An 18,850-nucleotide genomic window follows, 5' to 3' on the forward strand; every position below is an offset into this window, starting at 1 on the left:
TGACTATACATGATTTTGGCGTTAGGGACATAACCCCCAAGTAAGTTGTGGGCTTTCTGTATTTAGCTCATCTGTGCACACTCCAAAACACAAACTGACTTCCCAGCTGAAGTCTGCATAGTCAATAGTAAGTACAAATTTTAAAAGAAACCATATAGTTCTACTGACATCTACTGGAAAGAAACAACTCCTAATGCAGTACTTCAAAGTTGTTGCTTTATTTGTAAGACCATAAGTTTGAACATGTAGACTAATATAATAATTTTAATATCAGGTGTAAACACATTTTAGATCCATTTAATAAATATTTCTTAAATATAGATAACGAAGTAATTATAAGTAGAGAAGTGAGTTTCAGGAAAACTGTGTACCAGCTCCTCCTAATGATAGTGTTGGTGGATTAATCTGAACAAGATAGCATACAAGACCAAGAACCAATTCCGATTGTTAAATTTGCTTTCAGTGAATTTGAGCTGCCTTTGGCCTTGTTGTAAAATGTAATGGTTTCATCCCATGCATTTTTTTGCAAGGCACTCATGTGCTTTAATTGCTATTAGCAAGAAACCTTTGAAAACCTGTGTGGCAAGACATTCCAGGGCCAGTGACACAGCAGGGTTTAATTCCTCTGGACGATGAAGCACAGTGTAGATTTATGGGTCCTCTGCAATGTTTTATTTATAAATATGCAAGTAGGGCACGCTGGAAACAATAAGCAGACACCTACAGCAGGCAGCAAATTTACAAATCCTGCACCAGATTCCCAGAGAGCAACATGTGCAACCCTGCTAAGTCTATTATTGAGTTTTTACTCTGCAGTTTCCAAACAGTCTTCAAAGGCAGCCCTACATACAGTGTGTTATAGAAGTCAATGCTACGTTTTACCAGAGCATCGCTAACTGTTGGTAGGCTGTCACTGCCTAGGGGGTGCCATAGCTGGAACACCAGCCAAAGCCGATGAAAGTCACTACCTGGGCCGACAGTGACAAAGCAGGATTTAGAAGTAGCCCCAGACTGCAAAATAGATCCTTTGGGGCAGTGCAACCCCTTACAGAACAGGTTGAACACTATCTCTCTGATAGTAAATCCCACATTTGGAAAGCCTGGTGAGGCATGTGAAGGAGCTATATACACATACAGCACCAACACATGTGTCTATGGCTACTCTGTGCACGTGGGAAGATGCTGGTGAGATTCAGGAAATGGCTGCATAAGTGCAGTGCATTAACTAAAATACAGTGGTACCTTGGCTGTTGAACAGCTTGGCTCCCAAACAAATTGGCTCTCAAACGCCGCAAACCCAGAAGTGCTCCAGTTTGCGAACGTCTTTTGGAAGCCGAACGCCCAACGCAGTTTCCGCGGCTTCCAATTGAGTGCAGGAAGCTCCTGCAGCCAATCAGAAGCTGCGCCTTGGTTTTCGAATGGCTCCTTGAGTCGAACAGACTCCCAGAACAGATGAAGTTCGACAACCAAGGTACTACTATACAGTTAAACATTCCTACTTCTCTGCATAATAGAGTTTTGGTTTCGGCTCTCCAAAGCAAGCAAAGAGCCTTTTAGAAGCCCTCACCCTCTCCCCAATGCCAAGGCTCGCTTTTGCAAACCCCATATCCTACTCGTCTTTCCTGCTAGCTACATTCCTACTATAAACTGCTTCTCTGATCATACCCAACCACTTGCAGAGCACCAAACCAAGACCCCACACTACAGACAAGACTGCGTACTGATGACAAGGGCTGTTTCCTTAATAGCAATCAGGAGCAACAGGTTATGTTGGCAGCTAGGACAATACTTCCAATTTATAGAAGTATTATAATTCCAGAACTAAACTGTTTCATAACCCATTTTGTAGGGTTTCCTCAATTCTAACCAGTACTGACTCTGTCAATAGTCGACCACAAAAAAAAAGCTTTTGCAAAGAACTATAAGAGCAGGTTTATTTCATTCGGTGTCAAGAGTAAATATAAAACTAAAAATCCAAGAACTTTTAATGCATTTTTATAATGGAGTTACTGTCAGAAGCGATTTTATACTTTTGTAGTTGATGGATATCAAGTTCGCTTTTCTTTGATTTTGGTAAAGATGCCATAAATAAAAACCTAATCTAATCCATTCAATACAACTGTGCCCATGACATTTTACAGAACTGGATCGCAAATTGAAAAAAAAACAAATAAGAATAATAAATTCAGAGTAAAAGAGTTTGCCAAGCACAGGTAAATACACATGAACTTGACGTCCCGTACTATCAACTTAGCATCTCAGGTGTGTAGACAAACGAACGGCAATTTCCACTTGCAGACCTACAATCCACAAGAAGCGAGTTCAATCTTTTATGAAGAAACTATAATAAGCATTAAAATTGTCTCACAGTTCTATTTCAATATGAAATACACTTACAATCATCACAGTAGTGAGCAAGCTGTTCAAATGAGATTTTTTTTTTTACATCCCCAAGACTGCAAATCAATTAAAACATATGATTCAGCTAGCATTAAGCACTTTTACATACCATTGTTCCAATGTCCCCACTGTGGAAGGACATGTGGATCCAGAATTGGCCTCCACAGTCACTTACGGACTCATTGTTAAAACCGTGTTTATGGAAGACAATCTTACTCGGCTATGAGTGATCGCCAAAGAAGAAGAAGAAATGTTATGTATTACTTCAGGTGAACCTCACTTATAAGAGCTAGTTTGATAGCATAGAAATTTGCCAGTAAGAAAAACTGGGAACTGAAAATACAGTACAAACCAGAACTTGACAGTAGGCTGAAGCTTCATTTTTCAAAGGTGTTTAAGATTCCTACTTGGTGCAATGAATTCTTCCTTCCATATGTTAACAGAAACCCTTCCCCAGAAGTGAAAAATAAGACAGGGAAACACTGAATTTCAGCATTTAATTGTTCTTAACAAATTAAGTAACTGAATACAGAAGAAATCTCATTTGTTTAAGGCCTTGGTTTCTGAGCAGCTGAGGCACTGAACAAACTGAAAACATTTTCTGGGGCTGCCACTGAGTTCTGTTACTATGAAATATTTCTTTTTACTCCAAAATAGTTCCATGTCTTTGAGATAAAACATTTAGGATTACAAAAAATCCTTTCACTATCTGAGTGACTGGTGTTTTAACTGCATACATACAGGGGAAAGATAAAATGGCTATGCGATTTTGCAAACTGAATGTTACATTTTCTTCTTGTCCTTCCTTATTCTTTTGTTCTTCCCCAGCTGCTTAGATAAATTTTCCTAGAGAGAGGAGGAAAAAAATCAAAATGAGCATGACTTATTTCTTACTCTGCATAAGCCGCTGTGCTTTTCTACACTGGTAGGATACTTTCAAGGTTAATGATCTACAATTAATACTCTGTTTAGTTTTATATTTTCCTGATTCACTGAACGGATTCTGAAAAGATTTATACTTGTATCATTAAGATTATTTCTGAATGGAAAAAGTTGTCTGCAAAATGATGCTAACCATTCATAACCATTGGAGACATTACAGAATAGATTCCATTTCAACTTTTTGCCGTTAGGCTTTATATAGGAACTGTTTTCTCCTAGGTATGAGTGACAGACAATACAACTGGAGCTCTTTCTTGCCACCTGTGGGGCTTTCTGCACAGAAAACAGGCACTACATTAACAACATATCGTAAATAAATTACACTGTACTTTCCATGGCACACTGGTGTTGTTTCTGATTAATATAATTTTTAAAAGAGTAATGTTTAGACTATTATGCTTCATTTACCCCCTCTTTTATATGACCAAGATCAATAATCCTATTGTATAACCCACTGAATCATAAAACACCACATGTTTTTTTCAGAGCAGGTGGCGTTTTAGGGCTCTGAAAGATTTTAAGTATTGGATGCATTCCAAAAACTTAGCAACTTGTACAAAAGACAGTTGATTTCAGATGAACATGAAGTTTTTACAGGTTTTATACCCTGTTTACAGAATTACCTTCAACACAGGGTAGAAATTAGTCTCCTAAAAATTCAAGACCCTCTGTCACTTTCTATAGCCTTTACCTTTAAAATTCTCCATCTCTCCACCACTGCCCACCTAATCTCCTCTTATTACATGTCTTAGCTTTGCCATGTTTCATGCTGCTACTTGGTCTTTCCCTATCTGTCTTCAGTGCTCATCAGCCAACTCCTTTCCTTCTTTCCTTTTGCCACAGAAATCATGCACCAAACACATCAAGCAGAAAAGGAAGCAAGACCGAAAAGTGGCATTCAGCCACCCACAAACATGCACCTCTGACTTTATTCCATTGTTTCCTTCTCAGAGCCAGTCCCACGCTGAGAGGAGGTGGGGAGGTGAAGGAGAAAACTGGCAGTCTGGGGATTGGGCATGAGAGATAATATTCACCAGAACACAACCTATTCCTTGAAAAAGCTTTCCCACCAAACTACTTTTAAACTTGGGGGGGGGTGTGGAATTTAAATAGTAGTTTTCTCATGCAAGAAGTAAACTGAAAAATTCAGTTACATGTGCATGCCATTTTAGAGTATGTCTATGTATGTGGCATTTCAGCAGCCAGTTAACAGAAGCCATCGCTATTAGGGTAGACTTACAGGGGACTTGGTGTAGTTCTGTTCCACAAGTATATTCCTGGCACAATTGTTGATGTGTTTAAAACGATCTGGTCCTAGCAGGATACCACCATACCAGTGGGACACCACCACCAGAACATTGCGGACATCCAGGATCTGTATAAAAACACTTGTCCATTAACATCTGGAAGATGAGCTGTGTGACTTGTGTCTGCCTGGATGCGCTCTCCTGTATACAATGCGCACATGTCATTGTTGATGCCACTCTCTGGAATATTTCTAGAAGTAAACATTACCCCCCCTTTTTTTAAAAGCACAAGCCAACTCCGTCTTCCCTTGCCCAAAATTCTTTAATAAGAAAAGCTGACATTGGTCCAGAAATTCAAATTCTGCACTGGTACATCAACAATTTAGGCATATCCAGCATATACTTAATAAATTCAGCATCTGACTGTTAACTACTCTCGCTATTGGGGAAGAAGTGCAGCAGGAAGAGGAGAGCTATTGTAAATGAAATGTAGAGGGCTGCAGGAGTGGAGGCAGCAGCGCCACCTGCCGGACCCCAGACCTCCCATTCAGTGAAGGCTAAAATCACTACAGGGGGAAAATCCAGCAGGTGAAGCTCTTCTGGCCATAATGTGTAAACAGGGGCATTGCGAGGGCGTTTAGCTGAGTTTTAGGAGGATGCCCAGTGTGCTATCTCACAGTGTACGTAGGACCAAGAGACATGGATGGAGAGGAAGCTGCTGCAGTGACCTGCAACACCTGTGCCCTGATTGTCTTGCTGACTGAAAATGGGTAACACTACGCCTGCAGCAAGAGCAAGCTGGAAGAGAAGCTACAGCAACTTGAAGCCTCTTAGAGACCAGATATTAGATGAGGCTGGAGCATGATGGACTCGTGGAATGCTGGACACAATCTTTCACCTGTCCATTGCATGTTTTAAAATACAGCCATAAGGCTGACCAGCATGGAGAAACCAATTCATGCCCTTGGACCAGATTAGGACCACGGCCTATGCTTTCAAATTATCTCCGTTGTCAGATCCACAAAGATTCTTTAAAAGTTTTGTTGTTTTCACCAACGTATACAAACAGTAAAGAATTCATGATAGCAAATACGTCAAAGAAGAGAATACTTTCCTCCCATCATTTAGCCAAGTAGGTCCTTCCCAAGGGTGATCTCTGACGGGGAGTCAGTTTTTGAGCCACTGCCCATAGAAGAAAGAAAACACCACCAAATCTCTGGGAAGTCATTACCAAATGCTTTAAGTCCCAGATATTTTAAAACCACATTGGGATTTTCCAAAAAACAAATTCTGTCACAGACATCAAATTCCAGGTGTTCAAAACTGTAAAACATGAACAGGTAATATTGTCTGCATCTCCCTTGGGAGGAGATCTACTACAGTAAAAGGAAATAGCACACAGACAAAGAAGGTGGTCCTCCTTGGTTTCAGACACAATTCATAGCAATTTCTTTTGTAATAAATCCCAGTTGGCTACTCTTTTCACTGTTGAGAGACGGAGTGCTATTAAGGCTTTTCGGGGCTCCCATGCCTTTAAATGAAGCGCTTCTAATTTACAGGTTCAAGCAATTTTATTGCCATCTATTGATTACATTGGGGGGGATTAGTGACTAATCTCCCCTTGAGTAGCCTCCCTGAGAATTGCCCTGCCTCAATTTCCTTTTCCCACAGGGCAGGCTAATTACTTATTTCCTTTTTTTTTTTAACAGAATGCTAGCAATTTAATTTCTTTAAAAAAACGTACTTGATTCTTCTACTGTTTTGATCTGTTATGGCCTGGCACACGAGGAGGATGAAGAACTTTTAGCAGGCGCAGAATTTATGGTTAATTATGGTTTGATGTGACGTATGAAGTGGGTTTCTATGTGATGTGATGTCACCATATTTTGAAACACTCAAGTCCCGTCAGCTAGTGATGTGTATGGGCAAGTAATCTCACTGCACCATAATGTAAATGTGACAGGGAACAGGGGGAATGTAAAGGAATGTAAAGGAAACAGGGGAAATTAGGCACAGACTGCCATTTTCAGTGCTTCTGTCTCTAGTATCTTTCTGCGGATCTTGTAATTCTACACCTAGAAACTGAAATTTCCACTAAATAGTACCTGGATGGTAGGATGTTTTTATTACTTTACAGTATTTCCATCATTTAGCTCCCATGTGTAAATATACTCAAATAATGCTTTCTAATCGTTATCTATCAGCTATCTAATCTATCTATCATCTACACTCAATACAGATTTGTAGAATAAAGTTTATTTTAGAACTACAATCCAAACACTGGGGGCGGCGGGGGGGGGGGAATTCTCCAATTACCAATTGGTTCCTTTTACCTGCATGAGATGGAGAAGACGCCCACCTGCGGCTGTTTCACCGTCATCTTCACAATCCTGTAAGAAAGTCTGCTTGTCTTCACAGTATATCCTAAAAGCAAAAAGTGAAACAAAAAGTGTCAAGTAACAAAGCAAACATCCTGACATGTTTGCTGCTTATCCCATAATACATATCTCAACAATATTGTTCATGGGGCTCTTGCTTTTATTCAAACGCCTTAAAATCTATCATAACCACCTGTAGTTACACTGTATGACAGTGCGAGAGAGTTTTGACCCATTCCTTCACTCTCGTTCATCCCTCTGAAATAATTGCCACTGAAAATTGGCTACTCACCTGTATGCGTATATATTGTGAGTAGCACTGGCTATTTTCTTATTCTTGTACAACTCAGCAAGAACATTTTTCACCTACGAAGGAAAAAAATGGTTTTTTTCTCCCAACGTATAAATGCTTATATGCTTCACTTTTAAGGTTTTGCAAACAAGGCTCATTCTCTGCAGTTACTACTAAAACATTTCAATTAAATTAAATGCAACAGTGGTGCAGACTGCAATATGGCTTCCATACTTCTGGTACAAGAAATTATTCATTTGCGCAAGTACATGTTTCCTTGGCAGTAAATGCCACTGCATGCAGTGGTGTATATGTCTGTGCAAATGTGCCCAAGACAACAGCCTGCAAGTGTAAAATTTAAGACAGCCTTTGCCAACCTGGTGCCCTCAAGATGTTTATACTACAATGCCTATCAGTCAGCATGGCCAATAGAATGACAGGAATTGTAATTCAAAATATCTGGTGGACGCAAGATTAGCAAAGGCTAATTTAAAATATAGACGTAATGGTAAAATGCACCCAGTACCACCTGAGATAGTGATGCTCAAGGAAGTTAATGTGTTAACCACAAAACTCCAAAGACCATGAGTGCAATGAAGATCTTTCCAAGACAACTAAGGGTGCCCCAGAGTACAACTTCAGCTACATGGACTGTTGGGGCTTACAAGGATCATGGACAGGGATGGGGGGAGAAAAGAAAGGAACAGGTTACAGATCAACAGAAGGGCTGATTCTTTGGGTTAGCATTTTTTTTTTTACAATTGCCCAGCCTCCATGTTCGTCTGTAGTACCTTCTATCCCTTTCCTTTGTAGGAAAGAGTCTGGAACTTGGACTGTATCACTAATGTCCTTAGTTATGATATAACTATACACTTTAAAAGGCACTTTGAGAATGGCTGAAAAATGTGATGCAAACATAAGCTGAGATCCTACATTTCCTTCTCTAGACAGCAGAGCTCATGGAATATACCTTCCCATCTCTACCTTCCCCATTCTCCACAGACTTCTGCAATTCTGCTCTGTGGGGTCCTTCAAAGTGGTATTGGGAAATGAGGGAGTCCGTGAACGGAAGATGCACTTGGGATTCAAGCCATTGTCAAGATTTTAAATTAAGAGTGTGGATGGAGTAAAGAGAAGGTGGTGAAGGTGAAGGATATAGCAAACTATGGTGGGAGGAAAGCACTGGAGGAAGATCGACCTGCAGCTCTTAGCCTTGGGAAAAGTTTTGTATGCTTAGAAACGTGAGCAGCTAGCTAGCCAGGTACACAGGGCCAGTCTTGTACATTTGGCAAGGCATGTGAGGAGGTGAAAAATGGGGCCCTTGATATCTTATTAAAGCAAAACACTACTGATCAGATGCCAGAGAAGATGCACTGCCTGATCTAGAAAGTCACAAGGGGCTCTTTGTGTAAGAAAATGAAATATGAAGTGGTAGAAATAACGTCAACAGGCCATTACAGATCAAGACATCAAAGGCTGCTTCTGGGGGTTGGCACCCCAGACCCACACACCATCTTCCTGTTTGAGCTCTAGGTCACTCTGTGTAGCCTGTAAAGCTTTTTTCTCACTCAGAAACTTAAATCAACAGGATCAACAGTATGTGGATTAAAACAACAACAGCAACAACAGCAACAACAACAACAACAACAACAACAACACACACTGGGTTGCTTTTTTGCCAATAGGTTACAGAATCTATTGTGTTAATCTGTGGAAATAATCAAGATTCCTCCAATACCTCTTTTACACATTTAATCTTTGCACTGTAGGCCCTAAGAGCTCAATAAAGAATTAGATGGTAATTTATTAGTTGTCCTTTCCCCCCATATCTCCTTAAATGTAGTTATCTATTGTTCTGTTCTTATCAGATGGCTCATGTTTCCCTGTACTAGATAAACCTTGTGATGAAAAAACTGTTTTAATAAACAATGCATAATTAATACCACTTTAAGCAAAACATTATTAAAGCTGTGAGAGCTTGAGAAAACATGCCTGGCAAGCAAATTGCTTTTAATTCAAAAGGAGAGAAAAAAAGTCATCTCTCTAGAGTTATCAAAATACATCTCCAATATTTATCTTTGCAGTATTCCCATTATTTCACAGCAAATTCACTTACTATGCTGGGGAGAGGGAAAAACTGATATAGCATACCTCAAGACACAGTTCACAGTATCTGCAAAGAGAATTTTGCTTTGAAAACAGTTTCCCAAATCATATATTTCCCTTTCTAAGGGGAAAAATGCACCAAAGGAGGGCAATGTAAATAACTAACTGTGCTAATAATCAACCAGCAATTCTATAACAGTTTCCACCACCACCACCACGCAAATGGGACTGAGCTGGCACAGTCTGGTATGTGTGCATTAATAGTGCATTCCTATGAATATCAACTCAGGAGTATGTCCCACTGAGGCCAGTGGGCTATACTCCAAACTCTAGTAGTGCAGCAATAAAACTTCTGGCAAATTTGCAAAACTAAGCAGGGTTTCAAATTGGATGGTGGACCACATGTTGAGATGCCTGCATTGCAGGGGGTTGGACTAGATAACTGTCAGGTCCCTTGAAACTTCAGTCACCACAGGTATTCATGTCAGCAGAGGGGAACAGCCTAGGAAACAAAGGAGGTGTTTGCACTGCACCAAATCCCACTACGGTTGCTCACAGATGTATTTCCCACAGGTAATTTATTTGCAGAGGCATAAAGCTGGCCAAGGGATGCGGGTGGCACTGTGGTCTAAACCACTGAGCCTCTTGGGCTTGCCGATCAGAAGGTCAGTGGTTTGAATCCCCGCGACCATGTGAGCTCCTGTTCTTCGGCCCCAACTCCTGCCAACCTAACAGTTCGAAAGCACACCAAAAAGTGCAAGTAGATAAATAGGTACCACTCTGGCGGGAAGGTAAACGGCGTTTCCGTGCGCTGCTCTGGTTTTGGTGTTCCGTTGCACTAGAAGCAGTCGCCACATGACCCAGAAAAACTGTCTGTGGACAAACGCTGGCTCCCTCAACCTGTAAAGAGAGATGAGCGCAGCAACCCCAGAGTCGTTCGCGACTGGACTTAACTGTCAGGGGTCCTTTACCTTTTTAAAAGCTGGCCACTGTGGATACTTTGGTCTTATGCTTTTCAAATAAAAGCTTTCACAGAACAGATAATGCCTGTAGGACTCTGTAAGTTATCCCAGAGCTGAGGATAACATGTGCTATTTCTGTGCAATCCGCTGCTCAGTTTCAAGCCAGATATACAACCCTACTGATTCAAAAGGGTACCACTCATATTTTCTTATCTGATTATCTTGAATCCAAATTACTGCACACCTCTTTTTTTACAAATATCCTGGATCCAAAAGGCTACCACGCATCCCTTCTTTCAAGATAATCCTGAATCTAAATTCCCCAGGTCATTCATTTTAATCTGGATAGCAATATTTAAGCCAATAAAACCCTCTGGAATGGATGACAGAAATCTGTATTTTGCAGAAGAAAACATATTTGTGGTGTCTGTGTTAAGCAAATAAGAACATATACATATATGCTTACAAATGTATACTTATAACCTAGAGAGGAGGAGACTGAAAGGCCTGTCAGAAAGCAGATTTTACTAACCTGTTTGGGGCTCACAACAGGTGCTAAATGTGCCTGGAAAGTGCTTCTTCGGTCTGTAATTGGATTTCCATGATAAATAGGAGGCAGCTCTTCATCTGCAAAGTTAAGAATTTAGGTTTTGTGCAAAGGTGGGCTACTGTACCATCTCTCCAACTAATTCAGAATGCCCCTGCTAAACTAGTCTCTCCCTCCGTCTCCTACGATCACAAGCTTCACTCCTCTCTTTTAAATCCTTTACCCTGATTTCTTTGCTTGTCTTCCACCAACTTTTAAAGCTTTCCTTCTCTACAGCTTGCTACAAGTTTACTATGGGTTAAAAACTGCAAACAAAACGGTGCCTCAAACAGAGAAGAAAGTCAGGGAATAGCTGTGCGTGAGCAGAGCGGAGAACATGAACGAAAGGCTCACTTCATGCTCATGTACGCAACACATGCTTCTCTTACCAATATTTATAAAGCGCAAGATATAGTGGGGGGAATCTCCATGCCTCACTCTTCTAATCATATAGCATAATCTCACCTAGGATCACACTCCTGTCTCTTCTGTACCATGTTTGCTAAGCCATTCACTGTACCAACAATAACTTCCCTATTGATCCCTGCACAATTGTGGTAAAGGGGTCCACAAACAGAAAGCAGTGTGAGAGCTATGGCATTTTCTGATCCCACCTCTGATGTCCATGTGCTGAGTGAGGTGGATATCTGAGGAGGGAAGGTTCAGGAAAGAATGATCAGGGTTCCAGTTCCCACAGAGATCTGCGCATGTAGTCTACCCTAGCTCAGATGCCCATGTCTAACATGCAGAAGTTGGAGGCAAGTCTTAGGGAATCAGTCCCTTTGTAAATGTTCCCTCCTTCACAAAGGCATCAATTCCTCTTTTTATTTTGCCAGACCCACTTTTGAATCAAAAGATCAGACAATACAGTGCAGATCCCTAACACAAAGTCACAGGAAGGCAAAGTGATTTGCAGCAGTGCTTTCACATGGCTTGGCTACACTTCACGAGCGCCATTTCATATATATATATTTAATAGACACAAAAGTAAGAGTGGAAACATAACTAAACAGTAATAGCTACTCTACCTTTTTGGCTTTCTGACAGATCAAAATTCAGAGTTACAGCTGCACATTCCCGGAGGGGTTGATAATCCAGTGAAAAATTCTCTTCATACTCCAGATCAGTTTCTTCTGTAATTTTTTTAACATCTGGTCCTACTGGTATAAAAGCGATACCTGCTTTAAAAGGCTTTCTTGACAGTTCAAACTATTTTAAGTGATTGGTAGCATCTGTGGGGAAGTTAGGGGTACAATTACATTTGCAACTGGCACTTCTTAAGAAACACATACAACACATACTTTGAAAAATAAATAAAAAGGATTCATTGGTCATTCAGAGGGCAGAGCAAATTATTAATTATAACTGTCTGAACCACATGTAAAGTACCGTGGTACCTCAGGTTAAGTACTTAATTCGTTCCGGAGGTCCGTTCTTAACCTGAAATTGTTCTTAACCTGAAGCACCACTTTAGCTAATGGGGCCTCCTGCTGCCACCGCGCCACTACGGAGCACGATTTCTGTTCTCATCCTGAAGCAAAGTTCTTAACCTGAGGTAATATTTCTGGGTTAGCGGAGTCTGTAACCTGAAGCGTCTGTAACCCGAGGTACCACTGTATTATAAAATATTTTGGACCCGATACTAGGAATACCTACATGTGCAATTGTCACATAACAACCTACAGACAGGTTGCATTATTCTTCTGACATCCAAGTGCTTCCCATATCAGAAAAAAGGAAAATGCATGAAGTGACACTCACACATCATATTTTTCAGGGTTTAAAAGAAACACAAGGGTAAATCTTGCATGTGCAGATTTAGAGAAGAAACATAGCATAGCAAGTATTACACAGATCTTGCCATCTAACTTCTGTGCATTTTGAACTTGCAAAAATTAGCTCCAGGGATCACAAACATGTGTGCAAACATGGTTCGTATGTCTAAATTTCCCATTTCCGCTGTGTGATTCACATATTCAAAAGCCTTGAAAAACGTAGTAAGCGTATCACTTCAGATAAACTCAAGCAAAGTTCAGATGATTACTAGGAAATTTCAGCAATAATCTACAGATGGGGTAAAGCAAGGCAAATTATTTGGCATAGATTTCTATAACGCCCCTTATTCTGCTGGATGTTCACTATATCTCTCAGGATGCTCCAATCATTTTCACCCACATGCGGATTCCCTAGTACATGACACCAAAACATTATACCACTAGAGGGCAGAGAGAACTACCAAATACAGGCATGGCTAAATGAACATCTGGGTTCAAGAATGCTTTGCAGAGGATAGCAGAAAAATATGTGGGCTGCAAATCCTGCAGTTTTCAAAGCCACACCAATAGTTGCCCCCCCCCCCAAAGTACAGCAGATCACATTAGAGATCCCACCCTCAGTGTTGTAATCTACCTATTAATTTCCCCAGTAAACGTGACACCCTTCAGGAAGAAACTAAACAAGAACTATCATACTGAAATGTCTCTTATTTATTCTTTTGTATCAAGATGATAAAATTGCAATTTGGAGGAATAACAAAAATGCCAGACTACATGCCTGTATATTCCAACTGTGTTGCTGTTCTGTTGACAGAGAAGCAAGACTTTGGTATGGTGGCTCCCGCCCTTTGGAATTCCTTCCTGTTACAAATCAGTCAGGTTCCATCTCAATTATTTTTTCAGTGTCTATGGAAGACCTTCTTTTCACAACAAGCCTGTTAAGTAGATATTTTTATTCCCTGTCTGTATCGGCACTGGGCTTGAAAATTGTGTCTATATTGTTTAACCGCTTTGCAATGTCTTGTTGGAAGCAATTGATACATGAAATAAAAATAAATAAATAAATATTCCAGAACCTTAAGCCACATACAACGTTAATTACCGTATTTTTCGTCCTATAGGACGCTCCATCCCATAGGACGCACCTAGTTTTTTGGGGGGGAAATAAAGGGGGGGGAATTTTCTTTATTTCCCCCCCAAAAGCAGGTCGGGGAAACCGAACCAGGTCGAGGAACAGCGGGATGGCGGGGCTGCGCCTCCCTGCTGTCCCCCAAGCTTGTGGGGCTGGCCAATGTCTGCCCGGCGCGAGGGTCGCTCTGCTTCAGGGCGACCCGCCCGCTGGGCGGCAGGCTGCTATCCGCAGCGTGGGGAGCCCTGTGGGGACCTCCCGCAGGGCTGCCTAGGCTGCGGATGTGTTCCCGAAGTGCCGGGCTCTCTGCTTTCAGGGCGCCCGACGCTCTGGGAAGCAGGCTGCTATCCGCAGCCTAGACATCCCTGCGGGACCTCCCGCAGGGCTGTCTAGGCTGCGGATGTGTTCCTGAAGCCTGGAGAGCGAGACGGGTCGGTGCGTACCGACCCCTCTCGCTCTCCAAGCTTCAGCGAAAGCCTGCATTCGCCCCATAGGACGCACCCAGATTTCCCCTTCATTTTTGGAGGGGAAAAAGTGCGTCCTATAGGGCGAAAAATACGGTAGTACTATTTCCATTGCATAAATATTTTTGTATTCCTGGTTTCAGTTCTGCTATCAGATATTTTTAAACGCTTACTAAACTGCAGCTGGTATTCCTGCTTTCATAGCACTCTCACTATTTCTCACTTTAGGAGGAAGGCTGAAGCCTCTGAGAAGTGGCTAAAAGTGCATTTTTAATAATAATCTACGGATCTATTGGAACTAGATGTAATACTTTGCTTTAAATTGGGTTTTATGGGGGATAGGGGGGATATAGAAAGCAGAATTGATCGTTTTCTCAAGCAACTGAAAGCATATTAGTCTGCCTCTGGCTTTATTTACGCTGCGTCACATGATCCAGAGGCACGGGGGCCTTACAGTGAACGAAGGCAAGACTGTGTAGCCTGCCATAGCCCTTCCCATGTCTGATCATAAGCCCTGCATGTACTTCTGGTTATTGGGTCACATGGTGCCCAACAGGCTTTAACATAGTCTTCTCACTTCCCACTTGTGGTTTTTCTACATAGCAATGATCAAAAGTAATAATTTAGGGTGATATGCAGTGCCGTGTGAGCAGTTATGTGTGTGTGTGCAACAGGACTTCTCCTTCCTTTCCCCACGTGTTCCCAAAACCTGCTCCGGAGCGTTGCTCAGACCCATTTAGCACCTTACCTGAATCAGAAGACTGCGATTTTTCTATCAAAAATTCACGTATCTTCTCCACCCATAGATAAAGGATGCTTTCACCAAGATTCTGTCTGAAAAGCATGATACAAAATATACAAATCTACTCTAAAATTACTTTTTTAATGGAGAGCATCATAGAAATCTATATGTTTCAGATGTGGTTTAGGAGCCTTCTTGTGTAAAAATATCCTGTGATACACCACTTTCATTCCAGGGACACAGAGTGGCTTGTTCTTTAGGTTTTGGAAGAGAGCAGTCAGAAAGTACAAACCTATGCATGCTTCCTCAGAAGTAAGTGCCACATGATGTTACACCATAACGCATGGCCTTTGCCTAGCTTTGCTATAACAGTTGCCTCACTAAAACAGAATGGACTATTTTGTATAAGATCCATAAATCTTCACTTCCAGCAAAAGGTTCTGCTTCATATTGCTTTTTCAACATTGCTGCCATCTGCTGGAATTATGTATAAAACATTTCAGGACAGTATTTGGATTTAAAAAAATCTAACCATGACATTTTTTATTATTACATTTGTTTGTTTGTTTGTTATTCATTCATTCCATGCCTTTTACTCTGACTGGACTCAAGGAGGCTTACAAATAAAACCAAGAATAGCTAAAATCATAGAAAAAATGATTAAGCATTAACAGAATTCAAGCACATATATAATCTGAAAACATACAAATAACTGCAATAAAAGCAGCATGGCAGCAGCTATGCTTCTTCCTCATCAGGGCACTCAAAAGTTGTGGCCCTTTCAATACGATTTACAGATACAGCCGCACCCACTCTCCGCTGGTTTGTGAAAACATGGTTTTCACAGAAAGCAGATACTATCCTAGATCCCAGCTTCCCATGCTTCTTTCTATGATTCGTATACCGACAAACAGTACAACTTACACATAGAGTTCTTCCAGATAATTTGCAAGTTCCGCATATTCCTGTCCAGAAAGCCAAGGAGCACTAGAATAAAAAAAGGAACGTACTAGTTTAATATTTGCATCATTTAAAAACCATTTTCTGCTTCAAGATACTAAAAACACCTCATTGTGATTATGCTTTTATATGTTTTGGCAAAATCAAATCATGTTGCAATTCTACCTTCTTCTTCATACAGGGACAGTACCCATATCACAAAAATATGATAATAAAAAACTAGGAAGAGACATATTTTCACTTGCTTTCTCCCTTATGTTGCTATAATTTAGAGTTTGCTGAGTTCCTTCAAACCAGGATGATTAGCTGATTTTGGCCAGAGGGCTACATTCCCTGTTGGTCAAATCTCCAAAGCTGAAGTGTGTATGGTCACCACACACTCACTTGCTCCACACAAGCCTGTGTATCACACACAGAGAGTGGTTACATATTATGAAACTAACAGTTTGGAACATAAGGCACAGAAGCTTTTTTCAAGAATATTCACTTACTTAATTTGATAAATAGGTGGTGCTGTTGTCGGATATTCAGGAGGAAGGATCACCTGAAAAGTTTTAAAAGTAGTTTAGCCAGAAATTTTCATTCCAAATCTAGCTGGAGACGGGATGGAGGAGAAATGCAGGGCAGTTCCAAAACATTGTTAAGGTATTAAATAACTGGAAACACTAGTATATAAATCCTTAGATGACAGTCCTACACACAAAGTGAGCCTTACTTATGCATAAACATCTACAGAATCAGTATCTTAGGTACCTTACGGCTCTCCCATAATACATAGATTTTACTTCTCCCATTTTTTCGGCATTATTTGTGAGACAGATGCAAACATTAAAGGACAGAACCCACAGAACTATCTTGCCAACATTAAAACATACTTGGAGAAATAAAAATCCTAACCTACAAAGAAAGTCTTGCTTTTTTAAAAGTTACAGAACTCTGCAACAACTAATTAAAGTAGGATGTGTCTCCCTACATCCGACTGCATCATTTATAAATCAATTGTGTGTTAAAGAAGAGTCCTAGTTATTCTTAAGTAGGGCGCCAACAGTTTCAAGACAGGGTGGGGTCACATTCCTCACCACATTCCCCAATGCTGCATTGCCATGCTAGCTCTGACCTCTAAAGACTGCATGTTGAGTGCAGTCACCAGCAAGGGAACCCCTGCTCACAAGCAGCACCTTGTGCTTACAGGCTTCACAGGATCGGGACCCCGATTCTACAGGGTTCCTGACTGTGTGGATGCCCAGTGCAGAAGTAGCTGTGTGTATGAAGGGATCCCCTTGCAGACAACCAGTTATGGTTCAGTTGTCAGAGGGTGGAGCTGATGCAGAGGAACTTGCCCTGCTTTAAGCTTGAAATCATGAATGCCTTATATGTGAATAATGCATAACAAAGGCTAAAGTTAAACCCAAAAGATTTGAGGCCAAGCCACAACCCAGAATTCCTTCATTCTTCAATTTATTTGTATGCTGCTTTTCCACCAAAAGAATCAAGTTCAAAGCAGCGTACAACAACAACAAAAGAATACCTCTCAAAATCAACCATTTCAGAATAATGTAATAAAACATTACAGTACATTTACAATGTAACACCTCCTGACAATAGCAAAAGCAGGCTCAAAGATGCCCATCTGAGATATCCAGTTGCAAACTCAAAGCCCAATTATGTTACAGGAAAACCTACCTGCAGACAGAGTCTCCACTTTGGCTTTTCCAGGCAATCACTAATCTGAATGCAGAACACTTTTGCATCTTCATCAATGGTGCACCATTCATCACCATATATAGCAGACAAGGCTTCAATTTCTTCTGTCTAACAGAAAATTATGCAGTAATATTTTATTTTATTTATATACTGCTGAACTACAATAATTTCTAAGTAGTGTGCAATAAACTTGATGCAATGTAAATAAAATTACAAATTCAGAATTCAGTTGTTGGAATAAACAAAGTCTTCAGTAGTCAGCACAAGCCGGCTCCCCAACACAGTGGCTGCTTAGGAGCAAGGTATAACAGAATCGGAACATATGAAGAGCCTGCTAGATCAGACCAGAGACCCATCTCATCCAGCACCGTTGCCTCGCAGTGCCCAAATCTAGGTGGACTTTAGGAGGCAATCAGAGAAATGCACGAAGGGAGGATTTATAAGCAGCAGCTAATAATGATGGTCGCATTAAGCCTCTGCATACCAGGAGGTGGGAAAGTTTCCTTAGGGGCATCCTGGCAGCATCTATCCGGCCACTACTGAATTCGGTGGAATTGGGTCAGATCCAACGGGATGACGAATATATTAATATGCTTCAAGGTGATGCTAGACTACAATGCCCATCACTCGCCAACCATGCAAGTTGGGGTTGCAGGGCGATGGAGTCCAACCATATCTGGAGCCACATGTGCGCCCCCATCGCGACCTTAGCATGCAGGCAAAACCCCTTAGGCAAACGCCCCGTTTCCCTGACCTGCCCCCTTCTCCAGGAAGCCGAGCCCGACGCCCCGCCATCAGCCTCCCGCTCCGCAACGCGCTCACTTGTCTCTGGGCCGTTTCCGGGTCACTCGCCGCCATCACGGCGCGGGGAGGCGGAGCTCGCGCGTCCAATCAGCCCAGCGCCCGGGACGCAGAATCAATGCCCCGGAGAAAGAGGTTAGCGCATGTGCGTAAAGGCGAGGTGCAAAAAAACTCCAAAATTTTGGAGGACGCGTGTTGCGGCCTCTCTTAAGAGCCGAGAGTCGGAGGCGCTCGGGTTCTCGTGCGGAAGGCATGGTCACCCTTTAGGAAATAGGTATGGCTGAAAGGCCACGGGGAAATGCAATATGCAGCAGGAGAAACGCATGAAGACCAAAAAGATGCAAAAATAAGGTGTCTTTTTC

General features: G+C 41.5%; 3 protein-coding genes across 12 annotated transcripts in view; 1 reads left to right on the forward strand and 2 right to left on the reverse strand.

Annotated features, from left to right (window-relative positions):
* RIOK3 (RIO kinase 3) overlaps positions 1-18,850 on the reverse strand; it is a 910,199-nt gene that overhangs the window by 504,135 nt on the left and 387,214 nt on the right. The gene's annotated exons all lie outside the window — the stretch shown is intronic.
* OSBPL1A (oxysterol binding protein like 1A) overlaps positions 1-18,850 on the forward strand; it is a 154,461-nt gene that overhangs the window by 61,084 nt on the left and 74,527 nt on the right. For 2 of the 5 annotated variants that reach the window (XM_083451596.1, XM_083451600.1), the window contains exon 1: positions 18,653-18,762. The exons of 2 other annotated variants lie outside the window; for them this stretch is intronic. The gene's annotated coding sequence lies outside the window, so the exon portion shown is untranslated. Of the gene's footprint in view, positions 1-18,548; positions 18,624-18,652; positions 18,763-18,850 lie in introns of those variants that run through there. One more of the 5 variants, XM_083451597.1, reaches the window with a different exon arrangement.
* On the reverse strand, positions 2,879-18,623 carry IMPACT (impact RWD domain protein). 6 transcript variants are annotated; one of them, XM_083451678.1, is made up of 11 exons: positions 18,510-18,623; positions 17,667-17,795; positions 16,475-16,527; positions 15,948-16,010; positions 15,030-15,115; positions 11,942-12,070; positions 10,860-10,954; positions 7,260-7,333; positions 6,923-7,013; positions 4,583-4,717; positions 2,879-3,246 (listed from the first exon to the last, which is right to left on the reverse strand). In XM_083451678.1, exons 1-11 carry the CDS (start codon positions 18,543-18,545, stop codon positions 3,184-3,186), a joined length of 954 nt encoding a protein of 317 aa, XP_083307804.1. In that variant the 5' UTR covers positions 18,546-18,623; the 3' UTR covers positions 2,879-3,183. The 6 variants fall into 6 exon arrangements, with proteins under 6 accessions (XP_083307804.1, XP_083307802.1, XP_083307805.1 ...); XM_083451676.1 differs by having other exon boundaries at positions 11,942-12,073; XM_083451679.1 differs by lacking the exon at positions 18,510-18,623 and adding an exon at positions 18,172-18,498 and having other exon boundaries at positions 11,942-12,073.

Source organism: Podarcis tiliguerta (assembly GCF_965153285.1).
Source record: "Podarcis tiliguerta genome assembly, chromosome: 7".
Taxonomy (NCBI): Eukaryota; Metazoa; Chordata; class Lepidosauria; order Squamata; family Lacertidae; genus Podarcis; species Podarcis tiliguerta.

What these genes read in the sequence shown, in the direction of transcription:
- IMPACT (XM_083451675.1), bottom strand. Translation starts at nt 18,361, where the DNA reads ATGGTTGGACTCCATCGCCCTGCAACCCCAACTTGCATG. An exon ending in CTGCAACCCCAACTTGCATG is followed by an intron (nt 17,796 to 18,322) that starts GTTGGCGAGTGA and finishes ATTTTCTGTTAG; the next exon opens with ACAGAAGAAATTGAAGCCTT. An exon ending in ATCGCAGTCTTCTGATTCAG is followed by an intron (nt 12,074 to 15,029) that starts GTAAGGTGCTAA and finishes CTTTTATACCAG; the next exon opens with TAGGACCAGATGTTAAAAAA.